General features: G+C 47.8%; 1 protein-coding gene across 3 annotated transcripts; it reads right to left on the reverse strand.

The window, feature by feature from the left end:
* Positions 1 to 701: 701 nt before the first annotated feature.
* On the reverse strand, positions 702 to 18,086 carry Slc46a3 (solute carrier family 46 member 3). Of its 3 annotated transcripts, none has more exons than XM_045155357.1 (6): positions 17,761 to 18,086; positions 16,941 to 17,153; positions 9,431 to 10,301; positions 7,133 to 7,216; positions 1,947 to 2,103; positions 702 to 1,419 (listed from the first exon to the last, which is right to left on the reverse strand). In XM_045155357.1, the coding sequence occupies exons 2-6, from the start codon at positions 17,127 to 17,129 to the stop codon at positions 1,326 to 1,328; spliced, it is 1,395 nt and encodes a 464-aa protein (XP_045011292.1). In that variant the 5' UTR covers positions 17,130 to 17,153; positions 17,761 to 18,086; the 3' UTR covers positions 702 to 1,325. The 3 variants fall into 3 exon arrangements, with proteins under 3 accessions (XP_045011292.1, XP_045011293.1, XP_045011294.1); XM_045155358.1 differs by having other exon boundaries at positions 16,941 to 17,156; XM_045155359.1 differs by lacking the exon at positions 17,761 to 18,086 and adding an exon at positions 13,979 to 14,164 and having other exon boundaries at positions 703 to 1,419; positions 16,941 to 17,066.
* Positions 18,087 to 19,342: the final 1,256 nt, after the last annotated feature.

The following is a 19,342-nucleotide window of genomic DNA, read 5'->3' on the forward strand; positions in this document are numbered from 1 at the left end:
GAACAATCATCCTCCCATGGGTGTAAGCTGCTGAAGGGCTCTTAGTGGAGATGATAAGATCCGACACCTGGAAATGCCCTTCCCAGCACGGTGGGGAGCCTGAGCAGGAAGCGGCTAAGAAGGATCGGAGGTAGAATTCCCAGCCTGGGTTTGCAGGACGCGGACAACCTTCGCTGAGATGAGGAATGCATAGGAGTTCTAAGGATTCAGGTGCTTTTCATCATCTGCACAGGTTTAAAATTTCTTTAGACCTTTTTTTGAAAAAAAATATTTTATTTATTTGAGAGAGAGAGGGAAGGAAATAGGCAGGTAGAAAAAGAGAATGGGCACACCAGGGCCTCCAATGTAAATGAACTCCAGGTACATTGCGCCCCCTCGTGCATCTAGCTTACGTGGGTCCTGGGGAATTGAACCTGGGTCCTTTGGCTTTGCAGGCAAGTGCCTTAACCACTAAACCATCTCTCCAGCCTTCTTTAGACCATTTTATAACTGTAATTTTTTAACCCACTCACTCTTGTGTTACATATGAAAATATTGTCATGATTGTCACTGATGAAACATGTTAAGAAAAGTGAAAAATAAACACATGATGAGTTCATATAATGTCCCTACTTAATTTAAGGAAAAAAAAAAAAAGCTAAATTGAAAAGAAAAAGAAGTCAGGCATGGTGGCACACGCCTTTGATCTCAGCACTCGGGAGGCAGAGGTAGGAGGATAGCCGTGAATTCAAGACCACCCTGAGACTACATAGTGAGTTCCAGGTCAGCCTGGACTAGAGTGAGACCCTACCTCGAAAAACCAAGAAAAGAAAAAAGAAAAAAGTTACATTCTTTAAAGTGCTTCATTTGTGGGGATCCCATGTCTGCTGATTGTTTTGACAATCAATAGTGCCAGTGCCATGATGGGCACAATAAAACAAAGCATTACTCTGCTTTAGATAAAATTATGACTATTCAAAAATATACTATTTTCATTTTAGTGAGTCATTCATTAACATTTTTCATTACGCTTTCAAAGGCCCTGAGAGGTCAGAAACTCATTGTGCAACTGAGGTAAAAGCTTTTGGTTTCCAGGTGAGAGCAGGGCGTGTCGGTGGGAGTACTGCCTCGGGCCTATGCGAAGTGCGGGAGCTCTTCGTTTTCCATCTCTTCAGTCCGTGGACAAGTGAGAAGGGCGTCGGCATTTGCTGGGCAGGGCGTTCAAAAGGTGCAGCATGAAGCGGCGGGCCCAGGCGCTGCTCGTCCATCCGCTCAGCCCAGAAGGAAGCACGTGGACACACGGGTTGTCCCTGAAACGCTGCTGACGTCACAATGTGTGACTTGCTCTAGTGTCCAGCTACGTCCGAGGTGTGGTCACCAGGCTCTTCCTGTATCAGCAGCGCGTAGCTCCCCTCTTTCCAGCCGATACGCTTGACACCACTACCAAGGCAAGCAAGACATTTTATTTTATTTCATTAGTTATTATTATTTTTTTTTTTTTGGTTTTCTTGAGGTGGAGTCCTACTCTGGCCCAGGCTGACCTGGAATTCACTCTGTAGTCTCAGGGTGGCCTCGAACTCACGGCGGTCCTCCTACCTCTGCCTCCCAAGGGCTGGGATTAGAGGTGTGTGCCATCACGCCCAGCGAGACATTTTATTTTTAATCTTTTATTTATTTATTTGCAATTTTTTTTTACCACCAGAGATGTGCTCAGCAATCACAGTATGGTGAAAGAGATAGGGATAACTGCCCCAAGATCATTTCCCTGGCTCTGCTCAGTCATGACACTCTCTCTTATCTTCCTAAGTCTCCAAAATTATTGAGAGGTGTCTTCATGCCCTGCAGTTCTTGAGAAAAACACATTCTGAGACAAAGTATCAACGGTGAACTACGCCATCTAACTGGTGGCGTTAGGGAGTTCACTGAACCCAGTTGTTCTTTGATAAAATGGTGAAAAAAATACATACCACAGACTGATGGCTGGAATAACTAGGAGACCAGCAGACAGCAGAAAAGTGAAGCCAGGGCACCAGGCAACAGTGACTGAATAAATCCCATTGTAAGTACAGGTTGCAATGGCTCCACTAAGTGTTTCTAAGACAGCAATGCAAGCCAGCAGTGCACCTGCGTGGGGTAGAGGGTAGAAGGAGAAAAAGGAGAAGGCTGAACTGCAAAACAAGAAACAACACGAATGGAGGAAACTTATTCACTGAATCCACAGGGCCATGACTTGGTGAAGGAAAGCTTATGTCCTCGGACTCTCTGGGAAGTCAGTAACCCGTTCTGCAGACGAAGAAACAGGGAACGAGGCCACAGTGGACTTGGGACTTGATGGGAGAGATGTGGAAAACTCTGCAAGGGGCTGCCCCCCAGCGTCCATGGGACAGAGTGGAAGAGGCCACCGTGCTGACCGGCTTGGAGGTTGCAGTGACTCCTTTTGTCACTGCCTCGGGGTCATGCTTCACAGCTGTTTCCCAGTCCCTGTGTCCACTCAGGACACACCGTGTGCGCAGGACTGTTTCATGGACATCGGAAAGGTAAGGAAATCCGCTCTGCCTCGGTCAGGAACACATTCTGCAACTGGCATTCCACTTCCCTCCAGAAAGACCGAGTAGCGCACTCGCCACTTGACTGTCGCCCGTGTGCCTTGTGCCTGAGTGAGGACTGACACCACGGTGCGATGTCACACGATTCTTGAAGACAAGGTTTTCTATCTCGCTTGCTTGCCTGACCCCCGTCCTTTTTGCAGGACATCATACCACATGGAGATGGCGATCCAGGGGTGGTCATCCTTGCTACATAAAATGTGGCAGGGGTGGAGGGATGGCTTAGTGGTTAAGGTGTTTGCCTGCAAAGCAGAAAGACCCAGGTTTGATTCCCCAGGATTCACGATAACCAGATACACGGGGGGGGGGGGGGGGGGGGGCGCATGCGTCTGGAGTTTGTTTGCAGTGGTTGGAGGACTTGGCGCGCCCATTCCCTCTCTTTCTCTCTCTCTCTCTCTGCCTCTTCCTCTCTCTGTCTGTCGTTCTCGAATAAATAAACAACAGAAAATAAAAATAAACTCACTGTGCTTGGTGTCTGCTTTCTCAGGAGAACTGTGATGCATTTTTGGACAGCACAAACCACTAAAAACGAGAGCTGCGTCTCAAATGTTCTCTCGTGATCACACTTTCGTGTCTCTTTTCCAAGATTCCCCTCAGCATTAACATTTTCTATTTAATCTTCTTGGCCCTGTTATGCAGATTCTCTTACACTGATGAGAGTTTTTCACCAAATGACAGGCCATGCATTCACGAAAAAGAGATGCAGCTGCGCAAAATACCGTGTGGGCATTTATGTACCTTCTTTTTTTAAAATATATATATAATTATTTATTTGAGAGAGAGTAAAAGTGAAAGCATGAGAGAGAGAGACAGAATTAGTGCTCCAGAGCCTCCAACCGCTGCAAATGAACTCCAGACGCATGTGACCCCTTGTACATCTGGCTTACATGGATCCTGGGGAATCGAACCTGGGTCCTTTGGCTTTGTAGGCAAATGCCTTAACCGCCAAGCCATCTCTCCAGCCCTCTTCTTTTGACTAAAATGATGCTAAGTGCTAAGTACCCTTTTGCCCTGAAAGCCTCCCACGTCCTCAGGGCCCAGCTCTCCTGATGTTGTGGCAGACATTTAATAAATATTTGCTAAACAAACAAATAAAGGCTTAACTCAGGTCCCTGTTCATCAACCATCTAATAGCAGGTATATGAATGGATGGTCTCTGTGCTCTATGGTAATACACTGAGTCAGTTTATGTGGAAGGAGGGTCCCCTGTTTGCTCAACAGTCATATTTTCTGTTACCTGTGATCCCTTGCTATAGGCAGGTGCAGTGCTATGCTATGACAAACGCTCACAGCGCTAGTTTGGTTATGTAAGGGAATTAATCTGTTCTTGATAGGAAACAGGTCAGGCAGGCACCATCTGTCTGTCTGACACAAGATACCACTGCCGAGTTACTTTTGGCTTGTTGCCAGTCTCCTCTGAGCAGTTCAACTTGTTTAGCAGTTGCAGAGAAGATCTAATCAGGGTTAAATAAACATAGGTAGGTTTACTCTATAAACATTTTTTTCCCCCGTTCAAAGAATTCAAATACCAAGTCTTACCGTGTCCTAGTTTGGAGCACAGGCGTTCGTGAGTGGAGGCACGGAAGCAAATCCAAGGTGGCCTTAGCTGTGGGTGTCACGGCTGCATAGCCCACAGAGTTTTCAAAAAGCCACCTGAAGGCCATTCTCTCACTTCTATGTTTTTGTACTGCTAAGGACTTGACGCCCAGTCTGAGCAGACTAAGCACCCACTCTCCCTGCCGGGCTCACCTCACAGTTGTCTTAGATGGTGGAGATAATGCCGCTGGGGGCCTGCCTCTCTCGTCTGGTTGCTACAGGTGCATCATATTTTCACAAAAATCACCATTTTTTACAAGTGGAGATTTATACCATCCAGAGTAGTTCCCAGTTTACAGTCAGGATGAGGTAGTCAGGCTGTCTTTGAGGAGCGGGCACAGTTCACAAAGCTACTGCCGCTGAGAGCAAGAAATGCCCCGATGGAAATCAAGCATTTCAAACGTTACCCTATTTACGGGCTGGAGAGATGGCTCAGCAGTTAAGGCACTTGTCTGCGCAGCCTAATGACCTGGGTTCAATTCCCCAGTATCCACAAAAAGCCAGATGCACAAGGTGGCGCATGTATGTGGAGTTTGTTTGCAGAGGAAGAGGCCCTGGCGTGCCCTTTCTCTCTCTCTCTCTCTCTCTCTCTCTGTGTGTGTGTGTGTGTGTATCTCTGCTTGCAAATAAATAAATATCTTTTAAATGTTACTATATTTAATAGCATGAGATATAACCAAATACATATAGACCTTGACACATCCATTGCAGCCATGGGTAAATCAGGCAACTTTTTTGTTGTTGTTTCTCCCTAACAACAGCTTTTGTTTTGTTGTTTTGTTTTTAAGACAGGATCTGGCTATGCAGCACAGGCTCAGACTCACAATTCCCCTGCCTCGGCCTTCCAAGTGCTGGCATTACAAACATGCACCATTATAGCCCACTCCCAACAGCTTTATTGAGATAAACACATATCCCAAAACTTTTAGTGTATAATTTGGTAGTTTTAGTACATTCACAGGACAGTGGAGTATTTTTTTTTTTCATTTTATTTTTAGAGAGGGAGCAAGCGAGCAAGTGAGAGAGAGAACTGGGGCACCAGGGTCTCAGCCACTGAAATCACACTGCAGATGCTTGCGCCACCTAGAGGGCTTGTGAGACCTTGCGTTTGCCTCACTTTTGTGTGTCTGGCTTATGTGGGATCTGGACAGTCGAACACAGGTCTTTAGGCTTCTCAGGCAAGCGCCTTAACTGCTAAGCCATCTCTCCAGCCCGAGTATTTTTGTCAACTTAAAATGACACCCTATGCCCATTGTCAATCTGTGTCCTCCACAGTCCCTGGCAATCCCTAATCTAACTGATATCTCTATTCTGGGCATTTCGTGTAGATGGAATCACAGTCATGACAATATGTGACATTTTGTGACTTGCTCCTTTGCTTAGCATAATGACCACACAAGTCAGGCACACAAGTCTGGCAGCCAGGCTACACTGTGTTTACCCAGCCATCAGTTCATGACCATTTATTATGCTTCTGGTACTTAGATATTATGAGTAATATGCTATGAACATTTATGCCCAAGATTTTATGTGGACACCTGTTCTCATTCCTCCTGGGTAGATAAGCAAGGCACACATGCTGGGTTATAAGGTAATTAGTTTCCCGAGAAGCTGCCAATCTGTTTTGCATGCTGACTCTATCATTTTGAATTCCCACCAGCAGTGCATGAGCGTTCCAGTTCGCCACATCTTCGCAACGCTCACTATGGTCTATTTTACATTGGGCATGCTCATGACTGACCCTCATGGTGGCTTTTGATTTGCATCTTCCTGGTGGCTAATACATTTCCTCGTGTGCTGATCAGCCGCTTGTGCAATTTCTTTCCAGGAATTCAAGCCAGGCGTGGTGGCACACACCTATAACCCCAGCACTCGGGAGGCAGAGGTAGGAAGATCACTGTGAGTTTGAGGCCACCCTGAGACTACATAGTGAATTCCAGGTCAGCCTGGGCCAGAGTGAGACCCTACCTCAAAAAAACCAAAAAGGAATGTCATCGAAGACCCACTGTCATCTTTTAAATACTGCCACCTCTCTGGTTGTGAGCTCCACATCTCTATTTAAAATATTTATTGTTCATTTTTATTTATTTATGTGAGAGCAACAGAGAAAGAGGCAGAGAGAGAGACAGAGACAGAATGGGCGCGCCAGGGCTTCCAGCCACTGCAAACAAATTTCAGACGCGTGCGCCAACGTGGGTCCTGGGGAATCGAGCCTCGAACCAGGGTCCTTAGGCTTCACAGGCAGGCGCCTAACTGCTAAGCCATCTCTCCAGCCCGGCTCCACATCTCTAAGTTCAACCAACCACAGATCAAAACTGTAGTGAGACCTCTGATGGTTGTCCCTGCACTGAGCACGGTCAAGCTTCTTTTTCTTTTCCTAAACAACACAGCTAACAGCTTTTACGTAGTGTTTACACGGTCTCAGGTGTTAAAGGTTATCTAGAGACGATCGGAAGTCTATAGGAGGGGGCTGAAGAGATGGCTCAGTGGCTTAAAGGCCCTTGCCTTCAAAGCCTGATGGCCTGGGTTCAGTACCCCAATACCCATGTAAAGCCAGATGCACAAAGTGGCACCTGCATGTAGAGTCTGTTTACAGTGGCAGAGGCCCTGGCACACCCCCTGTCATTCTCTCCCTGGCTGCCTCTCTCTTTCAAATAAATAAACTATATTTAAAAGTAAAAGAAAGTATAAAGGAGGATGTGTGCAAATTAACGGCAAAAAGCCAGTGTGAAGTGTGGAAGGGACCCCAAGTGGGAGTATCTACTTGACTCTGAGGTCTCCTCTCAGGGCCGAGACAAGGCCAGTGCAAGCCTCGAAAGCAGGGCTCACAGTGCCTGGGAGCAAACGGCTTCCTAACAGAGCGTGGCGCTTTCTTCTCGGGGAGACCTGGTAGAACGGGGGAGGGGCTGTGCGATGATACTCATTACACTCCTTGAGCAAATTAAACTCACCTTGTTCAGTCGAATGAACCACTTTGGACAACATGGACCGCAGAATTGACAGTGGCATGAAAGTGAAAAAGAACGGCACTCTGACTGTGAGAGAGAGAATCGCACAAGTAAGTAAGAGCACGTCGCAACGCTGGTGGCTCGCTGTGTAAGGAAGCGCTCTTATCTAAGCATTTCATTTCCTATGCCCATCCTGACTCGCTGCGTCTAAAGGGCAAATTAGCAGACGGTGGCATTCTCTCTAATAAATTTGTGAACTTTGGATGGGTCAGCAGAAGCTTACTTTACTGCATCCTTGTTCCGGGGCGACAGAGTGCCCGTGGACGTTTTTGGCTGCCACCTCTTTGTCTCCATGCCTAACGATGGAGTGACCCTCTTTTTGAGACTGGTTTTCATCCTTGCTTTTGTAGGACTTGGCATTGGCAGTACTGGCGTTCTTTTGCTGCCTGAGTCCTTTATACATTTTGTTCATGAACACAAATTGCCCCGTGTCCTTAAATTCTGACCCTTGATCGTATCATTTTTCGTTGCCATAAAATAATGACGTTTACACTGGCAAAGAACTTCCTCACAGCTTTTGAAGTATGTTAGTGAATGAACTGTGCCCTTGGTGGTCATAGAGAGACATGGGGGAACAAGCAGCTATTGAGTTACGTGTCCTACCGTTCATTACAACCTTTGAACGAAACATCACTGTGCCCATTTCGCAAATCAGAAGCTGTGGGCCCAGAGCAGTTAACTTGCCCAAGGTCACCTAGTGCTATACTGGAAACTAAGCCCAATTCTGCCGAGTCACACTGCTGCCCTGCAAGTTAGCAAGGATTTGAACACCTCCACTGTGGGAAAGACTGATGGGCCTTTTCCGAAATTCCACTCCACCGTTCTATAGCTTTTCCTAAAGCAGGATCTCACTCCAACTACACCAAGGCAGTGATGAGGTCCCAGCCATGGAAATGGCTGACTGGCTTCACCCAAAGTCAATTCATGAAATGATTGGTTTGTTGAAAGATGAAGGTAGAAAACGACCCTTAATTTTCTGCTGCGTGTGGTGGTACACGCCTTTAACCTCAGCACTCAGGAGGCAGAGGTAGGAAGACACTGTGAGTCTGAAGCCAGCCTGAGACTACATATTGAATTTGAATTTCAGGTCAGGTCAGTCTGGGCTAGAGTGAGACCCTACCTCGATACTTGAACAATCAATAAAAACAAAAAAACAAAATTTTATTCTTGAAGAGGGTACAAGGGTCACGCTGGCACTAAAAGGGTCGGGATCAGCAAAGCAAACACTGAGCACTGCTCCCTCCTTCATCTTAGGACGTGACATTTACATTTGTGATGTCTGGTTCATTCAGACTGTGATGTGTTATTGGAGGTGTGAAATGAGCTTGGTGAGATATATCCAGAATATTTTTTTAAAGTTTTTTTTTTTTTTTTTTTAAAAACACAGGGAAACAGAGTATGAGTGTACCAGAGTCTCTGGTTGCTACAAATGAACTCCAGATGCCCACCCCACTTTGTGCATCTGGCCTTAGGCTGCTACTGGGGAACCGAACCTGGGCAAGCAGTATTTGAAGCGAGTGCCTTTAAGTGCTAAGCTATCTCTCCAGTCCCAGAATATTTTTAAAATAAAAAGAGTAAGACAAATGTGAGAATACATTGAAGAATAAAGAATTTTCTTTGTGAATATATATTTAATGAGCATGAATTTTCTTATAAATCTTTTGAGTATACTTTTTACATAACTTCCTAAATATTCCTATGGAAAGTAGTATTCTGAGCAGCTTTTTAAGAAATGTTCACTTTGGCCAAAGCTATATGGAGGAACTGAATCACATAAAGATTGTCCCCTCTTCAGGCTGGAGAGATGGCTCAGAGGTTCAAGGCACCTGCCTGCAATGCCTAAAGACCTGGGTTCCATTCCCCAGTGCCCACTTAAAGCCAGACGCACAAAGTGGTGCGTGCATCTGGAGTTTGTTTTCAGTGGCAAGAGGCCCTGATGCACCCTTTCTCTCCATCTCTCTTCTCTCTCTCTGCATATAAGTAAATATATACTTTTTTTAAAAAAAAATCCCTCAATGCAAGTTTTTGACAATGTATAAATCTGGAAAATGTAGTTATTCAGTGTATTCATGGTTTTTAGTAAACCTGGCTTTCGGATCATTAACTTCTGGAAAAGTAACTTTTAAAGTTGAAATAGAATTAAACATAAAAAGAGCTTTATACTGTTACCCACAACAGATTGAGTTCCTGTCGCGTAAAACTAAATACACAATTAGTTAAGAGGTTCCATGTTCAACTCACCTAAAAGCATCATCAGTGTGGTTTTGGCAAAAGCCGTCGCAGCCATTCCTGCCATGGTGGTAAAAATCCCAATGAAGGCGATGTAGATATCTTCCAGGCAATACGAAAAAAGCCAGATGCCCAGGAAACTACTCACAAAAGAGGCACTACCCAGAGCTGACCCATAACCTACGTAAACTTCATCCCAGCAGAGGGGCGAGCCCAACTCATACAGCAGAAAAATGGGGGAGATGCCAATTATCACGAAAAAATAAATGACCAGTGTGAAAATCAGCAAGCAGAGCAGAGACCGCCGCTTACCAGAACCATTTCTAAAAAGCATGTAAGCTCGGTAAAAAAGGTCTTTAAGGCTTTCTCTGCATGTCATGGTAACAATCGGAGATGAAGACGTTCTTATGGGATCACTGAGGAAAAATAAGATATACGTCAAGTTAACAGCAATCACCACAACGATAATGAAAAATGACCACACAAAACCTAGTTCTCTGATAAAATAGCCGGACGACAGGCCCGTCAGCCCAGTCACCACTCCGAGCAGGAAGTCGAGGATAGCTATTCGGATGGTCCTTTGCTTATTGTCTTTGCACTGATCCACGATATAGGCAAAGCAAGCTCCCCAAAATGTGGTGTAATTGCCCAAAAGAGCACCAATGAAGGCAGATGCAATCAAAAGCTGGATTGGCAAGGCAAAGTAGGAAAGCAAACAGAGCCAAACGTTGGTGGCGAGAGACCCAACGGAAGATAAAACCATCGGGAATTTTCGTCCGCGGTTGTCACTGCTGGATAGCAGCATGAACGTCGACACCAGGCCGGGGATTAACCCACTCATGTCCATCTGCAGGCCAAAAAGGGACATTTTTTTCTGAACTTCCTGCAACAAAATCAAAAGACAATGAATGAATGGGCTTACGGAGGGTCACACAACGCGGGTAAGAGTACGGCAGGGGGTCAGGGAGACGGCCCGGTGGTCGGAGGAACCTGCTCTGCAAGCCTGTGGATCAGGGTTCAGACCCCTGCTACCCAAAGCTGGCTGCAAAAGCGACGCACGCGCCAGTAATCCAAATGTATGGCCACAGGGGACCGAGTCAGGAGACGCCTGAAGCCCTTGGGCCAGCTGTCCTGGCCTTCTCAGAGGCAAAATAACAAGAGAGACCCTGCCTGAAACTAGCTAGAATGAACAGAACAACACAACACAACACAACACACACACACAATCATGTTATGGCGCACACCCTTCTTGATTTTGCCACTGGCTGTGCGCAGGGGAGCCCTGGTGCGTGGAGATGGTGCAGCTTAAATCTTCCTCCAGCTCATAAAGCAGGTGTCAGAGGTGACATAATCACACACAGTCATGACACCACACTGAGGACTTAAATCCGTGAAAAGAAACGCGTGCATCGGTGCGTGTCTGTCTCCTGTAAAGGGACTGTGCACATCTCAGCCTCTGGTACTGGCCGCAGAACGATTTTTTTTTCCCCTTCTTTCTATAAGCTATCTGTACCAAGAGATCATGACTGGTCAAGCACGAGGGGTGCCCTTGCTGGGCAAGGACTTCCTGTCCATGCTGCAGGAGGGTGTGGCTCATATATGCACCATGCTTGGCAGGCCTTTATTTTAGGAAGAGGGCAGCATTCCTTTTAACCTCTGTATCTACAAACAGCAGTGAGAAACTTATTCCCTTATTTGCTATAGAAATAACTGCCAACATTATCATCATAGTAACGGATCCCAAGGAGTTACTGAGAAGTAAGATAAACTAACTGCTGAGGACCAGGAACTATGACAGACAGTTTATGAATGTCACAGTCTGACAGCCACTAGAGTAGTCACGTGGCAGAAAGAATTCTGGGCTATTTAAAAGCATTTTCTGGCCGGGCGTGGTGGCGCACGCCTTTAATCCCAGCACTCGGGAGGCAGAGGTAGGAGGATTGCCATGAGTTCAAGGCCACCCTGAGACTACAGAGTTAATTCCAGGTCAGCCTGGACCAGAGTGAGACCCTACCTCGAAAAAAACAAAAAAAAAAAAAAAAAGCATTTTCTGTTTGCCATTTTTTCTGTAGCGTTCAACTACAACATAGAGTATGTGCCATTAAAAAATATATATTTGGGTTGGAGAGATGGCTTAGCGGTTAAGCGCTTGCCTGTGAAGCCTAAGGACCCTGGTTCAAGGCTGGATTCCCCAGGACCCACGTTAGCCAGATACACAAGGGGGCGCACGCGTCTGGAGTTCGTTTACAGTGGCTGGAGGCCCTGGCGCGCCCGTTCTCTCCTCTCTCTTTCTGCCTCTTTCTCTCTGTCTGTTGCTCTCAAATAAGTAAATAAAAATAAATGAAAAAATAATTTAAAAATATTTGCAAGGAGAGATGGAGATAGGGGGGAGAGGAGGGAAAGAGAGAGAGAGAGAGAGATGGGCACACCAGGACCTTTTGCCACTGCAAACAAACTCCAGATGCATGTGCCACTTGGTGCATCTGGCTTTACATGGGTACTGGGGAACTGAACCTAGGCCGTCAGGCTTCACAAACAGGCACCTTAACCTCTGAGCCCTCTCTCAAGCCCAGCAGGTGCCATTTTTATAACAGAGAATAGCACAAGCAAAAGATTCTCTGTGTGCTATCTAGAAAGCAGCCTCAACAGTTAATAAATAAGCTTCAAACATGTCAAATATTTTCCCTGTTACAACCTAATCCACAGGGCAAGGACTCTGACCTTTGTTTGTTTGTTTGTTTTGTTGTTGTTGTTGTTTTACCTTAGAGACTCCAGCTCTCAGAGCCATGCTGGACACAGGGACTGAATCAATGAACGGCCAAGTGAAGCAAGATCTTTGTCACACTGGACCTTACCAAACTGTCTCCATAGTGTGACGTGGGACAGCTGAGGATAAAATCCTATCTTACCTCACGGGCTATTGGGAGGGCTGGCCTGGGAAGAGATTTGCGGAGCCGGGTACCAGGCCCTGGTCCGCAGTGAGAACTCAGTCAGCTTTTCCTATTTCATTTCTCCTGAGACAGACTCCCTCAGCGCATCTTTGTATCTCCTACCAAAAGTAAATATTTATGGACTGAATAACTAAAAAGTTAGCTTTTAACCAACTTCTCATCAGATCTTCCACTTTGGAGTCCTTGTTCTTGTTTCTGCGCATCCACCGCAGTCTGTCTCTCTGTTTACACTACCCTTCCTAACCCAGCATTGCATGTGGACTACCTCCTCATCTGCTGTTCAAAAGAAAATTTATTTGCACATGTGCGTGTGCGTACACATGTGTGCACACATGCACATGGCTAGAGCCTTGAAAACTAATGCCAGGCGCCACTTTTTGTGTCCGTCTTATGTGGGTTGGCTGGAGAATTGAATCTGGGCTCAGACTGGCTTTGAACTTATAATCTTCTTGCCTCTGCCTCCTGCATGCTGGGGCTATTGGCATGCACCTCCACGCTCATTTCAGTTTATTCTTCTCTCTACAAATTAGTGACAAGTGTGACAAAATAGTGCCACGCGTTCCAGTACACAGTTAACAGGGAGGGCAAACAAATGTAGCCTAGTGGTCAGGGGCTCACTATTATCATACGCACTGAGCTCACACAATGGATCTTTGTTGAGGAGATGTAAGAAAGGGATTTGAACTAAAAGAAATCATCTATTTATCTAATTAGCAATTCGCCTGGTACTATGATGTCCTATATCTTATTTATCTATTTGCAAGGAGAGAGAAAGAGAGAGGGAGACAGGATATGGATGCGCCAGAGCCTCTAGCCACTACAGATACACTCTAGACACATGCGCCCCTTTGTGCATCTACCTTTATGTGGGTACCGACTGGGTAACTGAACACGGGTCATCAGGCTTTGCAAGCAAGTGCCTTAACCACTGAGTAATCTCGTCAGCCCTTGATGTCTTATATTTTAGAGTTATGAGAACTGTATACACACTCCTAACCCCCTTTAGGAAAGCAAGGGGCCAGAGCCCACCCAGCAGTGTGTGTGGTGAGAAACAGCAGGAAATGAGTCTTGGCTTTCGATGGAAAAGGGTTTTCCCTGAGGAGCGGAGCAGGGGCAGGAACCTGAAAGGAGCCAGGGGAAGTGACGAAGGTGAGAGAGAGTGGGTGGGTCACCGTGTCCTGTTCCCTCCCCGACTGTGGGTAGGGCGGTGGGAGTGGGCTCTAGTTCCCTACTCTGAGAAAAAGCCCCAGAATTATAGGTGCACCAATGTTAAGGGAAATGACCCAGAATGAGTCTCTTGAACATCAATCCAACGAAAGACAAAAAATAAGCTGGGCGTGGTGGCGCACGCCTTTAATCCCAGCACTCGGGAGGCACAGGTAGGAGGATCACTGTGAGTTCGAGGCCAGCCTGAGAGTACAGAGTTAATTCCAGGTCAGCGTGGGCTACAGCAAGACCCTATCTCAAAATAAATAAATAAATAAGTAAACAAACAAACAAGTAAATGGAAAAGGCATCAATTTGAAATCTTGACCAAAATTTATAAAGTCTCTGGGTAGTGGGCATGGGCAGTGTTGCCAGCTGGAAGGGCTAGACTCGTTTCCCTCACCGATGCAAGGGCGGCGGGATAGCTGGGCCCAGGCTGGCTTCTCCTCAGCGGCTGCAGATGGCATCCAGGTGCTCCCTTCCAGCTCCCTCCCTTGAGAACAAGGGGCTTGCTCTGGGGTCTGGTGAAGGCTGAAGGAAAGCCCAGATCCAATCACGGACACTATGAGTCTGTGGGTACTTTTCTCTCCTGGGAAGAATAAATCAGGGAGTGTATCTTTTTAAAAATATCATCTATCTGTTTGCCTGTCTATCACCAACATCATCTATTTACTTAAGAGAGAGAGAATGGAGCCAGGTGTGGTGGCGCACGCCTTTAATCCCAGCACTTGGGAGGCAGAGGTACAAGGATCGCCGTGAGTTCGAGGCCACCCTGAGACTCCATAATGGATTCCAGGTCAGCCTGGGCTAGAGTGAGACTCTACCTCGGAAAAAAAAAAAGACAGAAAGAAAGAAAAAAAAAACAGAGAATGAGAGCCACAGGACCTCTAGCCACTGCAAACAAACTCCAGATGCATAAGCCACCTTGGTCACCTGGCTTTACATGGGTACTGAGGAATCAAACCTGGTTCCTTAGGCTTCACAGGTAAGTGCCTTAACCACTAAGCCATCTCTCTAGCCCCTAATATTTATTTTTTTAATTAAATTAATTAATTTATTGTTTTATTATCATTTTTTTTGAGGTACTCTAACCCAGTCTCTATGTAGTCTCAGGGTGGCCTCAGACTCACAGTAATCCTTCTACCTCTGCTTCCTAAGTGCTAGGATTAAAGGCATGTGACACCACGCCAGCTATTTATTTTTTTAGCTTCATTTATTTGGAGAGAGAGAGAGAGATTGGGAGCCTGAGTATTTAGCCACTTGTACACAAATTCCAGATGCATGTGCCACTTTGAACATCTGGTTTTACATAGCCACTGGGGAACTAAACTCAGGCCAGCCGTCTTTGGAAGCAAGTGCCTTTAACCACTCAGCCATCTCCCCAGCTCCTAATTTTTATTTTTATTTCAGTGCTGGGGAATCAAACCCAGACACTTGCACATGCTAAGCAAGCACTTTACGGCTCAGCTACATATCTAATAACTGCCTACCTTCCTTCCTATATTTTCTGTTTTTTTTTTGTTTTGTTTTGTTTTTTGAGATAGGGTAGCCCAATGTAGCCTTGACATCACAGTCCTCTTGCCTCAGCCCGAATGCTGGGATTACAATCCTGTGAAGACAACTGCTGAGGCACAAAGACCATTCGGAATTTCTGCTCTTCTCGCTTTTTAAAAAATTGTATTTATTTATTTATTTGATAGAAAGGAGAGGAAGAGAGAGAAAATGGGCATGCCGGGGCCTCCAGCCACCGCAAACGAACTCCAGATGCATGTGCTACCATGTGCATCTGGCTTATAGGGCCCTGGGGAACTGAACCTGGGTCCTTTGGCTTTGCAGGCAAGTGCCTTAACCGCTAAGGCATCTCCCCAGCCCACTTCTCTTTATGACTGTGTTGTAGGCCAGAATCTTGCTCTCTGCATGGCTGGTTACAATTAAGCAGGTCAAAGAACATTTCTACCACGGAATGAGGAAATGAGTAAGGCTGCGGGCTCAGCCCAGCTGCTGAGTTTTACTGGAACCAGCATCCATCTGCTGTGCTGGCGGCGCCTCTGGAGGCTTAGGCCCTTCCTTACTTCTCTGCACCAGGGGAGATCACTCAACACACTAAGTTTATTCTCATTTGTGACTGGAAAGGCTCCAGTCTCTTTTTGCTGTCACAAATATCCCCAAGAAAAGGTCCAAGTTTGCGTGGTTTTGTTTTTTGATGCACCGTAGGGAAAGGATTGCATGACTTTGCACTTGGACCCGGGTAGACTTTTGTTACACTGTCCCAGGGGCCGGGAAAATGGTGACATACGTGACATGCACAAATATAAACTTGAGGAGGGAGCTAGATGGGAGAAGAGAGACCCCATAAAGTCAAGCTAAGCATCTCGGGAGTCTGGAGAGGCTAAAGTGAATACGTCTCAGTGCAGATGTGTGTACGCAGCTCAACATATGGGAGGCAGGCTTAGTGGATACCACCGCCTGTGGGCCTGACAAATGCTCCCTCCCTCCCTGGACAGTGTCCAGTGAACCCTGTGTCTTTCTGGAGTCCTGAAAGCTGAGGTATGCGCATGAAGTAGTAGACGGATGGGAAGAAGGCTGGCAAGGAACAGGTGGGTATGCTGCATTACTCTCACCTGTCTACCACATCCCTTATTCAGGTAGGATGAGGCCCAATTGAAACTGGTTTTTTTTTTTTTTTTAAGAGATGGAGTCAGGAGACGACTGCAGAGTGGATGAGTCTCTGCTGCATTTTTCTTTAAGACTTTTGTATTTATTTATTTAAGGGAGTGAGAGAGAAAAGGAGGCAGATAGAAAGAATGGGCGTGCCGGGGCCTCTTGCCACTGCAAAGGAACTCCAGACACATGCACCACCGTGTGGGTCCTAGGGGATCAAACCCAGGTCCTTGGGCTTTGCAGGCAAGCACCTTAACGGCAAAGCAATCTCTCCAGCTCGTTGTGCTGAACTTCTGTAAGAGAAAGGAAGACAGCTAGTGCCATATGAGGGGAGGGCGACTGTAAGAAAAGCTAGTTTAAAAGTCTCAGGCTGGAGAGATGGCTTAGTGGTTAAGGCACTTGCTTGAGAAGCCTAAGGACCTAGGTTCAACTCCCCAGAACCCACGTAAGCCAGACGCCCATGGTGGTGCGTGCATCTGGAGTTCGTTTGCAGTGGCTGGAGGCTCTGGTGCACCCTTCTCTCTCTCTTGCTCATAAATAAATATATAAAACTAAACATTTTTTAAAAAAAGTCTCAAGGAACAATAAAAGGATATCAGGCCACTTGATTTGAGCATTGTTTGAGGATCACCTTGGAGAAGCCAGCAAGTCCTCAGCCGGAGTTCTCTAAAACCGGTTTCGCAGGGACACTTTAAATTTCTTACCTCTCGGAAAGCATCGATTGGGCTGCTTTTGTTTTGCTCACACCGAGAAACATTGCTGTCAGATGCAAAGGTGTAGTTGCCGGACTCTTCCCAGATCCGCCGGTACACGTACTGCGCGGTCAGCGGAAGGGTCAGGGCCATCGCGAACGCGTTCAGGAGGATGGCCGGCTCAATGCACGCCACCTTCATACTGCCCGGGCGGGGAGGCGAATTCTACTGGGAAGAAAAGGCGTCGGGAGAGGGTGTGTGTCGGGGTGCGGGGGGCTGGGGGGGGGGATAGTTGCATTCTTATCCCAGAGGGTAGCTTTTCAAAGATGCGGAAGTTGGAACAATTTCGCGGCGTTAACACGAAAAAAAAAAAAAACCAACCAAACAAACAAACAAAAAAATTTTGGAGAACTGAAAGTCCGCGTTCCAAGTTCTGGAGAAGACTTTCTCCGTCCGTCCTTTTTCACTAAGCTGTCGCCGGTCTCAGCCCAGGCTCACCGGCCCTGCCTTGTACCTTACGGGTTGTTTTCCATCAGGTAAACAATGACGTGCCAGCTGGGACGCGACCTTTACGCAACTGTTCCTGTCACTGGTCTGCACGATCGGGGGATAGGGAAGGGGGCCCTTCATTTAAAGAGGGGGCTTTTGGCCAGGCGTGGTGGTGGCGCGCGCCTTGAATCCCACCACTCGGGAGGCAGCGGTGGGAGGATCGCCGTGAGTTCGAGGCCAGCCTGAGACTCCGTAGTGAATTCCAGGTCAGCCTGGACCAGAGTGAGACCCTGCCTCGGGGGTGGGGGGGGGGGAAGGGAGGGGTTGTTGCTTTAAAACTCACCCCACGATCACAGTGTTCCTGCCAGGCTGGACGCAGGTCCGACCTTTTTTTTTTTTTTTTTTGGCAGGGGAAGAGCTGCCTCCTCGGATGCCCAGCAGCGGCGGGGCGAGCGGGTTAGGCGTCCCGGTGGCTCCTAGCGGGGGCAAGCCGAGGTGGAGGCGGGAGGTCGCGGGGTCGGGGTGGGGGGAGTGCACTTCCAGCGGGAAATCAAGCCTAAACCCCGCGGCCAGCTCCCTTCCGGAGCCCCGAGCGTCTCCTGCGAGCGCACTGCGTGGCACTCCACCAACCCCGGGTCCGCGCACTCGGCTGCTCCTCTCGCGCCGGGGCCGTGCGGCTCGCGCCCGCCCGGGTGACTCAGCCCGCCGCGGCCGCCGCCGCCGAGCATCCCCCGAAGCCCACACCGCCCGGCGCGCCGCAGCCTCCGGCCGCCTAGCTCTCTTGCGATTGGACGCCGCGGCCCGTGTCTCTGCGCCGATTGGTCCTCCGCCGCGTCACTCTCGCGTGCCCGCCCTCCTCCTCCCCCCCCCCCACCCAGAGGCCCAGGCTCAGCGCAGCGTCGCCGCGGAGCAGCGGCTTGCAGAGCGCTGGGTACCCGCGGGCCTCCCCGGGGGGCTCTGCAGTTGCAAAGCTTTCCCGAGTCGCAGAATCGTGTTTCACCGAAGCATAAAGGAGTGTGCGGCGGGTGGCAGGATCACGGGTTCGGGGACAGCCTCAAATAGTAGGACCCTGTACACAAACAAAAAGCCATTTCAAAACAAACAAAAAGAAAACAAGAGGATCGGTTGTAAAAGTTTTGCGCTGCAGTCCTCCGTGGCATCCCGATGGAGTGTAGGCCAAAGAAACACAACAGAGTAAGACACAGATACAGACCAGGCTCAAGAAAGCGGGCTCGCCTCCTTGAGTTAGCCCAGGGCTGGAGCGCAGCCACTGACTCTTCATAGTGGCGGCTGGTGGTTTGGGGGGGAAATCTTTAAATCCCTACACAATTCCATTTCTTCAGATAAATAAGTCTTCAGAGCGCCGCCCTTAAACCTTCAATGTGATATACAGCAAAGCCCCTGGAACCTCCAGCCGGGGTGCTTCAGTGAGCTAAACGAACTGGGGTTCTTCCTGCAGCAAGGAAATTTCAGTGTTAGCATCTTATTTATCTGTTTTAATATACTCCTGATAGGATCCAATACGATGAAAAGAAGGCATGCAAATAACCCTGCACTTAATGTCAGTGTTTGATGACAATAAGATGATAATGTGTTTATGGGCTGGGAGATCGCCCAGCTATTAAAGGAGCTTGCTTGCAAAACCTGCTGGTTCAGGTTCGATTCCCCAGCACCCACATAAAGCAGCTCAGGGGCCAGGCTCTGCAGTGAGTGGCCTGAGAGCCTGTCTCTCAGAATGTGGAGCGCCGGGGGTCTCCTCTGACGCCCACCTGTGTGTCATGGCTCTCACACGCCTTACGCACACCACGGAGATAAACTGTTGAGCGTGAGAGGGTGAGCAGGGGCGTGGATTTAGGAATATTTGTGTAGAATTTGCTAGTTGAGCATCTCTTACCACCCCCCCCCCCACGTCCCGGCAACATCTG

The sequence above is a fragment of the Jaculus jaculus genome, chromosome 7, assembly GCF_020740685.1.
Source record: "Jaculus jaculus isolate mJacJac1 chromosome 7, mJacJac1.mat.Y.cur, whole genome shotgun sequence".
In the NCBI taxonomy this organism is placed as follows: domain Eukaryota; kingdom Metazoa; phylum Chordata; class Mammalia; order Rodentia; family Dipodidae; genus Jaculus; species Jaculus jaculus.

Excerpts from the sequence above, each read along its gene's own strand:
- Slc46a3 (XM_045155357.1), bottom strand. The coding sequence starts at position 17,129 with ATGAAGGTGGCGTGCATTGAGCCGGCCATCCTCCTGAACGCGTTCGCG. Across the intron at positions 10,302-16,940 it reads CAATCGATGCTTTCCGAGAG|GAAGTTCAGAAAAAAATGTC; the intron begins GTAAGAAATTTA and ends ATTTTGTTGCAG. Across the intron at positions 1,420-1,946 it reads ATTCCAGCCATCAGTCTGTG|TGGTGTCAAGCGTATCGGCT; the intron begins GTATGTATTTTT and ends TTGCCTTGGTAG.